At 44.0% G+C, this 10,972-nt stretch overlaps 1 protein-coding gene across 1 annotated transcript; it reads right to left on the bottom strand.

Annotated features, from left to right (window-relative positions):
• Positions 1-3,039: 3,039 nt before the first annotated feature.
• Positions 3,040-10,920, bottom strand: LOC306833646 (SRSF protein kinase 3). The gene is made up of 12 exons (XM_079359046.1): positions 10,904-10,920; positions 10,117-10,220; positions 8,082-8,190; positions 7,916-8,003; positions 7,665-7,752; positions 7,359-7,465; positions 7,096-7,258; positions 6,918-6,994; positions 6,434-6,541; positions 5,551-5,620; positions 5,339-5,431; positions 3,040-5,046 (listed from the first exon to the last, which is right to left on the bottom strand). Coding segments are annotated over exons 1-12 (1,194 nt in total). The 5' UTR covers positions 10,906-10,920; the 3' UTR covers positions 3,040-4,861.
• Between the last annotated feature and the right edge of the window lie 52 nt (positions 10,921-10,972).

Below are 10,972 nucleotides of genomic sequence, written 5' to 3'. Positions count from 1 at the left end.
TGTTAAGGGCTCTGAAACAGGATACCACATGTTTGTCTCTTCTTCACTTCAAAGCTGTTATAAAACCTTCAAGTCCTCAACACAGTTCAGGTTTTCTGACACTAAACCTGGATGACAGGATGCACAAGTTGGGGGAAAATTAACGAAACCCTAAAAAGGATTGATGGTCCAAAGAGGGCCCCCCTGGGTTCTGCTCCTCATCGTCACCCACAGATTCTAACAACATGACAGACAAAGAAAGATAGATAGATAGATACTTTATTGATCCCGAGGGAAATTCAAGGAAAGTGCAAGAAAAGAGAACTGCACCCAAACCGAAGGAGAACTGGAAGTCTCTGAAACAGGACGGCCGACAAAATCTATGGGAATAGAAAGAGACCAATAGAAAGAGACCTCGTCCGATACACACGGCTCAGATCCCCCCCCCATGACAATGTTGAATCTCTGGAGACAACTGAGCAGGGACCCTGGCTTATTTGTTTAAAAGCTTAAAGAAAGATTTTGCGACATTTTACACATAAATAAAGCAGAAATCAAGTCATGTATGTCCTCTGTAAATGTCTCTCTGAAGTATTGTACGTATTAGTTTGACACCATGGTCACCATTTGGCGCTGACTTCCGAGCTTAGCTGCGGGCGCAATCCCTCAAAATATGACTTTTGATTATTATATTAATCATTGCACATTGTTCCTGATGGAGGTATAAAAGATGTTGACTTGATCTCGTCCTGAAGGTTGCAGGAGGGAGGAGAGGCGGCTGATAAATCTTTGATCTTTGCTGTAACGTTATAGGTGCTTCGTGTGTTTGCATGTGTGGTCCTTTTTTTTTTCTGCAGCCCTGAGCGGAGTCACACTCTACCGAGCACGCCGAACAGGCAAGCCCCTTTCACATGTGTGCTGCCAACCTACCACAGTCAGACACTGGAGCAGGATCCGCTGCCTTTAGACCCACCGCGCTGCAGGCCGCTCAGTCATCAACATGCTTGACTCATAATTCCACCACATTGCCTGCAGCTGTTTTGTGCAGGATGTGAATCAAAGAGCTTTCACGTTTTATTCTCTTGTGTTTGTGCATGAGAACACCTCCTCCCGCTTTCACAACCCCAGATAAGCCCTCACCCCCTAAAAAGGGGATGAGGGCTTAACCTAAAAATGGGATCCTGTATACGTCTTACTCTGGTCTCTAACAGCTGATGACTACCTGTGCAGGTGCAGCCTCAGCCAGCTGACCAATCAACAACAAGAGCATCTTACATCTGGAACGACGAAGAAACTGAGTGTTATCTTTCAGTGTTGAAAGTTTAGATGAAAGAAAGGATCAAAATGCTGACCCATTCAAGTCAGCGATGAACCGACTACAGGACGCCGGTTTCCCAACATGTACAGCAAGTCAGGTAATGTTTGAACACGACAACGGGGCCAAACATCTGAACAAATTCAGGACACAAGTGTTCATCGTGTGAGGATGTGTTGGTGAAAAGCAGGCCTCACAGCAGTTCTGCTTGTGTATAAAAACAGAAGCCTCTGGCTGCGTCCGCCTCCACCAACCACCGAGCCTCTGAAGATCCTGAAAGCGCTCCCGTGTGACTACAGTGTTGACGCGAAGACAGTGGTGTTCTCAGGCTGGAGCCCCTCGGGTCACCACAGCTTCCTTCCTGTCCCTCCGAGTCCTGTTTCTTTTCTCTTTTGTCAGAGCGTGGCGTGTGGACTGAGGCGGGATGGGAGGAAGGATGCTGCTGACCACATCTTCATGCAATTTTTTTTTTTTTTAATGCAGTTTTATGATCTTTTGGTTTGATCCAATTTCTGTCACACAACGGACAATGTCAGCATAACGTGATTGCTTTTCGACTCCGTCAGCAGTCATGAAAAGGGCTTTAACGTCAGCATCTGGGAGGTTTTGTCGGAGGTAACAAGGGGGGGGGGGGGGGGGGGGGGGGATGTGTATGTTGAGGAGAAATGGAGAATGGAAGTGAGATGGAAGACCATATACAACCTGAAAGAGGTTAGCTGGTTAAAAGCCACAAAGGCTAATCGACCATCCCAGCGATCCGTTCTCCCACGCAGCTTGTGCAGCCAGCGAGGCCCAGAGGTAATACTTAGGGATGCATGGGGACACAGCCAACCTGGCTCTGACACAGTGTGGGAATATGAAGGGAAACCAGGAAACTGGACTTTTTTTTTTTCTCCTTTTTTTTTTTTTGCTTCACTAAGTAAAGATGTGAGAGTATAAATGTTAGCCAGTGTGTCCAGTGGCATCACCAGACTTCACCGGACAGAAGAAGATTCAAACCAGTGGAAACAACCGAGTTTTAAACCTAGAGTTGGACTGTTGGCTTCACTGATAACAAAGCAGGTTAAAGGAGTAATTTATTCTTTTATAATTTTTATTTTTTTTACAATGCCTGCGTCATCGAGGAGCACTCATGGATGCTCTCTCTTGACGGTGTTCGCCGTCTGCATGTCCCTCATCCTTCTGTGGAGCAGCGGACACTCAGACGCCTCTGTATACCACATAAAAGGTAAGAACGACTTCACTGTTGAGTTTTGAACCACGTGTTTCTTTGCACCAGCTCGCTCCCTGCAGGGTACTCACTGTCTGCCTGGGGAAACACGACTGAGCGCTTGCTGTGTGACTTCTACGGGACCTCTAACCAAACTCCAACTGGCTGACCACAGACTGCGTCCTCTACAGCCTGACCTTGTATTCAGCCTCACGGGGCTCTTCACTGCAGATCACTGCGCTCCTATTGATCCTCTCTGCAAGGTGACTGACAAACCCCCATGAGGACAGCCTGCAGGAAGCGGAGGATAAATCATTGTGGACACTAGATATAGCCTGACCTCGTGCAGCTCGGCTTCATGTATTGTCCCATAAACACAAACACTAATGGAAAACTACCTCGAGCAAAAAAGGTGTATTTTCCACCAGCCTGAGTTCCATAACTGGAAATAGAAAGACAGTAAATCATCCCACTAAGAACTCAGTTATCTGACATGTTTCCTTTGGTATGGGGCTACTACAACTACACGTGCACAGGCACACTTATTTTCAGTTTATTTTGAAAAGCTTTTCATACAGATCCTATGAAGTAGAGACGACGCTGTGATTCTCCTTCAAATGTTGGTTTTACGTTTTTAACCCGGCAGTAGATCTGCACTGTTTAAAATGGTCTCAGCACTGTCTGCACCACATGTCATAGGATAGAGCACAAAATCTGACCACACCAGAAAGAAATGTAAACATTTAAGCTAGTGGGCTTGTTTTATTGCTTTAGGCTTTGTTTTCATCCAGGCTCATAAAAATACTGGATTTGGCCTGTCGCTAATTTTTCTCCATGGATTTTATATTCTTCTTCTTCGATTGGTTTGCACACTTCAAAAGTTCAAAACTAATTAAAACATGTCATGTTGTATGCACACTTTGAAATGGATTTAGATTAACAAGCTTTTAACCTTGAAAAGAAAGATATCAGACACATTTAAATAAAGTTTACATTTCTGTGCATTCCCTGTGTTTCTCTTAAAGGCATTTGTTCATACAAAGACAAGTTCTACAAAACGGGAGAGTCTTTCCGGAGAGGCTGTGACAAATGTTTCTGTCATGACTTTGGAGCCTATTGCTTTCCGTGAGTAGATTTCTTGTTATGGGTCATATTGATTTTTATATATATATATACAATGCAACAATGGCTCTTTCTCTGTCTCCTCCCAGACCGAAGAAGCCCACCTCCTGGCCCAGGAAGTGTCGTCGGGTCAGAACAGAGTGCGGCTACACAGTTGTTTATAAAGAAGACCCGCTGAAGCAATGCCAAGCCTACAGCTGGATAGGATGAAATGTGTGTATGAAATGCAAATGAATTAATCTCTGTTAATATCAATGTCGATTTTTTTTTGTAAAGTTTAGTGTTGGTAGTATCACTGTGTGTTGTTGTTTGTGCATATTAAAGTCATTGCACGACAATTTTTATCTGGTTTTGTTCATTTTTACAAGCTGTTCATTAAAGCGCCTCCAAACATGTGTGTGAAGTGTGTTGTTGTAAATCCACTCTGATCCTGTATTTGATCATGTCTATAAACCCCTCTATTTCAGCCCTGCTCACAACAGGCTGTTTCTGTGTCTGTAGCTTTAAATATGTAAATGAGCTGTGTCTGGCCACGCCCCCTCTCTGGAAGGGCTCGGGTGTACTCGCTGCTTTCTGGCTCCATGTCCTATTGTTTACGGTGAGAAGGCAGACTCAGAGGGCAGAACAAACACCTAGCTGTGGGAGTGTCACCCACCTGGGGGAGGGGCTACTGCCCTTTGTGATGTCATGAAGGTAAAATCTCCAAACGGCCTGTTTGAGCACACATTTTCTGAAAAGTGGAGCAGGCAGAAGACAGAGAGGATGGACTTTTCTCATTATTGGGGGAGGTAGAGAAACATGGTCAAGTGTATCTGGCATATTGTGACCTTTAACATTTAATTTGAAAAGCTGCACTTTATTTGAGCTTCAAATAAACCTTAAACTGGCAATAAGCGTAATGCTTGTTAGTGTAGCAACGCACAATAAAGAATCGTCTAATGAGCTCCTACTTTTTGGACTCAATGGTCTCATAAGCTGCACAGGCAGGGATCTACTGTATGTGGGAAGATGCTTGATCAGCATCATAATATTCTCTATCTGGTGATTTTACAGCAATTCACAAATCAAAGTGAGTGAAAAACAAACAATCCTCAGAATAGTTCAGTGCATTTCTAACATCTTACAGAGAGAGTTTGGACAATCTGAGCTGATCGATGTTTTTGCTCAAAGCACCCAGCTGTGCTGACAGGCACATGGGGGATGAAGATGAGGCCTGTGGGGCATTTAGGAAGCCATCATGAGGTCAGCCAAGGATGGCAGAGGCACTGCACAGCAGTGGCTCTCCTCTCCGAATAATAATCCAGCATGTGGAGTAGAAAGTCTGAGAATTCAGAGGCCTCCTCCAACAGGAAGTGATATTTCTCCACCAGAACATCGTAGAGGCTCCAGAGCCTCAGTGGACCAACACGACGAAGGTCACCTGGGGGACAAACAACGAGGTTACAACCAGGGTAACCACAGATTCATACTTTCACTTTCTCCTCCTTATTTAGCTCACACTGAGCACCCATCAGATATCTGAGCTACTGAGCCAAATCACCCTGCGATGGAAACTAACTTCTGGTGATTCTGTCTGTCACTAACTAAAGCTCATGGCCAAATAAAGCTGGGAACTTTACTAACCACTGTTTGGTACGTCGCCATCATTACAAGGCAGGAATCCATTCAAAGTTGAGTCAGTAGCAACACGATAAAGGAAGCTAAGGACTCACCTCTGCGGCCGAAGTACTCTGCAGAATATCTGCCCGAAAAGACAAGAGCTGGTGGGATTTTACCCAGCAGCTTCATGATCTGGGCTATATGGTCTGTGATAGATGCACACATTTACAGCACACATTAGCACACATCGCCTCAGCAATTACAAAGCAGCCACAGTGTAATCTCCTTTATCTTTGCCAGTGTCAGCACGCAGTACTAAACGCACCTTCCTCCAGGGAAACAGACTCGTTTGCTTTGGGTTCAAACAGGGAGTCTCCGGTGACCAGCTCAAAGGCCTGAGAGAACACAAAACAAATGAAAGCATGAATAAAGATGAGATGTGTGGCCAAGTGTGCATACAGTACAAACAATACAGGAGAATACAACAATAAAATATAATACAACTCTCCCGCCCAGCAGGTCAATAATTCAAAAGGTTCATCAAAGCTCATTTTTGGGCCCATTAAAGTTCTTTTCATGCAAAACAATGTAATGTAGTCAAGGTCGACACAAAGAAAAATTATTCAACTTACAATTGTTCAATTTATAGTTTGAGAATAAGTGAGTGGATGAAATTGTTTTTGTTTTTTTTAAACATCACATCGATATTTTGAAACTGGACTGAGTGTCTTAAATCTAAAGGAAATAATCTTGATAGTGATCGTCATAAATCTAACTGCACCTTACATTGTTATTTCTAAATTAAGCTTTTATGTGCTTAATAATCCTTTAAACTGTAAACACACATCTCCACTGACCAGTTTGTAAGTTGTTGTGGCAGCTAACTGGGAGCAGATTGCACGTATCATTACGCACCTCTTCCAAGCGTGTGGGAGAGCCTACGCAGGCTGCAAACTTCATAAAGGACCAACTGTAGCGCTTGTGTTGAGTTTGTCTGTTTCCTGCTTCTGTTGAAACGCCGTGATGTAACATTTCCCTCTTTTAGTGTAGGAGAACCCACGCTGGCTGCAAAACTTGTGAAAGATCGACTTCAGCGAAAGTGTTTGGTTTGTTTGTTTGAGGCTTCTGGGAACAAGCCCGGCCTGACTGAGATTTACATAAATAAGAAGGACGTCAGTAATTCACAGAGTGGGACGATCCTCCCTCACCATGCAGGCGACGCTCCAGATGTCAGCAGGCGGGCCGTACTCAGATCCCAGTAAGACCTCCAGTGAGCGATACTGACGAGTCTGAATCTCCTCACAGAAATGTTTGTACTGGTTCAGATGAAAAGTCAGAGACAAACCAGAATCAGGATTTATTTCATTTGCATATACGAGGAATTTGTATTGGTGTGTTGGTGCAAAAGAAAAAAAACAAGGCTATAATAACAAGCACTTAAATAAATATTTGAAAAAATAGAGCAAAATGAAAATGTAATCCTTTTTGTCAGGATGTTATTATGTCAGGTGGAAAAAATAAATGTGCACCACCCAAAAATAAGTGTTATTATTATTACACAGCCAGAGATTTACTGCAGCCACTTTATCCTCTGAGTCGATGCCTTTAATCTATCTTTCTATCTAAAAAAAATGGGACACAGTCTCTTACAGAGGTAAACAGATGGAATGAAAGTGTCGAGTGAGTACTGACCACCCAGCAGGAGCTGCCCAGGTCAGCGATCTTCACTGTAACGTTCTTTAAACTGTGCTGGCTCCACTTCTCCTTCACTGAAAGAAACAAAAAACAAATCATGCATTCAAACTTTTTACTCATTCAAAGAAATAACGTCAGCCCGAGCTGAATCCATGTATGTCTAAAAACACGGTGCCTGTTGAGCTGGCATCTTTCCCCGGCAGCACGGAGGAAGAGGAGGAGTCTCCGGATGCTTCCATGTGGGACAGTTCTTGATGAAACAGCAGGATGTTCTCAGGCTTGATATCCGTGTGGATGATTTTACACTGAGTGTGCAGGAAGTCCAGGCCCTGCAGAACCTGCACAGACCACAGAACAGGAAGGCCGATGTTGTGACCATCAACTCAAACATGTGGAACTGGTGTTCTGAACTTTGAAGTCTTTCTTGCAGCTCTCTACCTGAGTGAGAATTTGTTTGACCAAAGGCTGCGACAGTCCTGGATTCCCAAAACAAAGCTGCAAGCTTCTCAGGTCGGGCCCCAGCAGCTCCAGTACCAGACAGATATCCGATCAGCAGGTGTCAAGGTCGCTCTGACACACCTGTCAACCATTGGCTCAGCAGCTTTTTACAGTTTGATGCAATGCAATGTTGTTATCTCTGGAAACATTTTCTGAGTTTACAGTATGAATAATGATCATGAGACACAAAAGCCTCTGACAGCTTTCGAGACCTATGTGTCGGATAAAGAGTCCGCTGAAGGATACGGATCCCGTTGACTCCGGCCAGCTTGAAGTCACCCAGCAGCTGGACGATTCTTCGACTTGACGGGTGTCGTCTCGTGGGACCGTTGGCCTGATAAAGGAGAGAGAAGAGGCGGAAAAGGAAGCTAATCAAAAAAGCATCAAGAGAAAAATCTTCAATCTTGAGGGGACACATTTTGTGTTTTGATCATGATAGATTGTGCAGGGAGGTCAGAGAGGATAGTAAAGGCAGAGACAAGCTAAAGGTCACCAACACATCGTAGGAGAGCGAGTTCATCCTGTCCCGCGTGAGTGAAGTCAGCACCGCTCTTCAGCACCTTCACAGCAACACGCCGACCGAGTCTGCAAACACAGACGGTCATGCTTATTTACCCCCTTCCTCATACTGAGCATTTTCATACAAGCTCCTCCTAAACCTACGTGAGATCCAGACACAGCCAGACGGTGGAGAAATAGCCCCAGCCGAGCTTGGAAACCACCTGATACCTGCCGTTCAGGACGTCACCTTTCTGCACAGGGTGGTACCCACCTACGGGAGGGCAAAGAGGGAGCGAGACCACACACATATCAATCATTTCCTCTGCTTTGTTTGTCTCTCTCTGAGTGTAGAGTTTGTGGCACATTATAATTTTCATCTGCTCTTCGGAGAGCTTTAGCGATGGAGGGCTAAAATGTGACACTAAAGCTATTTCTGGTATTACGACTTCCTCTGCGCTGAAACATGTCTGTCGTGAGTAATACATTTAAATCTGCCAGCGGGACATTGAAAAATGATGATGCATAAGCCTGTATCTGCTCTCTTTCAGCCGGCGTGACACACACTTCTTGGACATTGTCAGAGATCTGCAAATTGAATCTCTTTTTCTATTAAAAATGAACATGATATAAGCTGGTTTATGATTTATTACTGTGTCAGGTATCTGTGGTATCACATAGTCAGCAGCTTATCAGCCACAGAGAGGGACTCCAAGAGTCCCGCACAGCTGGCAAAGAGAGAAAGGAGGAGCCGATGGACCAAGGTCAGAGTGGGAAACAAGATACTGCAGGTTCAAGAGATTTACACAAAGAGGGGAACAAGGCTGGGTGAGGCAGGGAGAAGTGCTTTCAAGGTCACGAAAAATTGTGTTTTTGTTGAGCGGAAAGTTCAAGATCTGAATGTTTGAATGTTTCCTAAAAATGCAAGAAAGGCAGCTTATTAAATGATTTACTCGTCTGAGAGGTAAAATTCAAGTATGCAGGTAATCAAAAATTTGGGAGATTTTTGTTTTATATAATTTAAAGGTCATTTCATATTATCAAGGTTAAATAAGTGTCAGACCTCCTCTTCATCATGTGTGTGAAGTGTGTTGTTGTAAATCCACTCTGATCCTGTATTTGATCATGTCTATAAACCCCTCTATTTCAGCCCTGCTCAGAACAGGCTGTTTCTGTGTCTGTAGCTTTAAATATGTAAATGAGCTGTGTCTGACCACGCCCCCTCTCTGGAAGGGCTCGGTGTACTCGCTGCTTTCTGGCTCCATGTCCTATTGTTTACGGTGAGAAGGCAGACTCAGAGGGCATAACAAACACCTAGCTGTGGGAGTGTCACCCACCTGGGGGAGGGGCTACTGCTCTTTGTGATGTCATAAAGGGAAACTCTTCAAACCTGGAGAGCCTGTTTGAGCACACATTTTCTGAAAAGTGCAGCAGGCAGAAGACGGAGAGGATGGACTTTTCTCATCATTGGGAGGTTTGTAGACAGACTAGAGACATGTTAGAGCAGGGGTGTCCAAAGTGCGGCCTGGGGGCCATTTGTGGCCCTTGAGTGGATTTTTTGTGGCCCTTGACTTCAAATCAAAGAATCAGAAGATTTTGGCCCCAGGCCTCATCAGATGGCATATTTCGTTCTTTTTTTCTTTTTCATGTTAGCGAAGGGAGACCTATAAAAGCCTGACTATTCTTTCCAAAAAATGAGAACACAACAGTTTCCCACTGCAATTAGTTATTGTGTATTTACATTATTTTTTGAAGAGGTCAAAATACAAAAAGCTCCTTCCAATATTTAAAAAAAACAAACAAACAAACCCTGTGGCCCGTGAGCGATTCCAACGCAACAATTTTGGCCCGCAAGAAAAAAAGTTTGGACACCAGTGAGTTAGAGGAACATGGAGAAGAGGAGTTTGCATAACATGTGACCTTTAAAACTTCTCAAATGGGAAAGTTGTGGTTTTTTAACACTTATTTTTAATTATGTGTAAAGCCATTTATATTCCAATTACTCCTTTGGGCACCAAATATTGCCACATTTGATTACATGTGAGTCTCCGTGTAATTACAAGTAAAAGACATGGGGAGTTCCTTTTTTTCATATATCATTTTAATTGCTGTTGTGATCCCTAAAGTGTGGTAACAGTAGCAGTCAGTTAATGAGCATACGTGTGCAGATGAAGGAGAGAGTAAAGAGACTCAGCCGTACCATAACAGTATTCTCTGGGGTCTTCAGAGTCCTGGCTGTCCTTCGGATTCAGCTGCTCGTGGCTTTCCAGGGCCATGATACTGCAAGACGACCCATTTCCATTCCTGCAGACACACATACACAGAAGTGATCCCTGCACATGCATCCTTTGCATACATCATGTGCATGCATGTCTGTCATTTAGAGCAGCTGGGATACTGGATCTACTTTTGGAGTTTCCAACTGACTGTCCCGCTGTGGAAACTTGTCACGCCGCCACATGAAGACAGAACAAGCAGCATCGGAAGTGGCACTATTTCTGACTCAGCTGTAAATCATTTTTGCAGCATGTTCACTCAACCTGATACGTCTGAATCCCAGCTGCTTTGGGCATGGAAAAGTTTGAGTGTCGTCATGTCTGAAAATATTGATTATGGGTGTCATTTCTGTCGAGCTGGAATGACTTACAGTACAGTCTGACAGGAGATGTGACACCTTTGTTTTTAGGATCAATGAAACATGCGGAGGAATTCGAGTTTAGTCCGATGATCAGACTTTTATCCTGCTGATACAGGACGTGGTGACTTTGATATGCTTTCTTTCTGAACTCCTCTCCCCGATGTCTGTCGAAGCTCTGACACTTTTAACTCACTCAGCTAAACTTAAATACTCTAGACTAAGTTATGAGCCATGGAAGAAAAGTTAACCCGGCCAGCTTCACATCAGAACATTTATTCAAGGATGCATCAAAAGCATGCTTCAAAAAATGTAACGGCACGCAGTGTTTCATGTTGGGCGTGATACTTACATATGATCTTGCTGCGTAGATCTACATGCTGTGTAGGGACTCCTCTGCATCTTGTGGTTCAGCGGTTGC

The sequence above is a fragment of the Symphodus melops genome (assembly GCF_947650265.1).
Source record: "Symphodus melops genome assembly, chromosome: 13".
NCBI lineage: Eukaryota > Metazoa > Chordata > Actinopteri > Labriformes > Labridae > Symphodus > Symphodus melops.
This window is presented reverse-complemented; position numbering and strand designations above follow the sequence as displayed.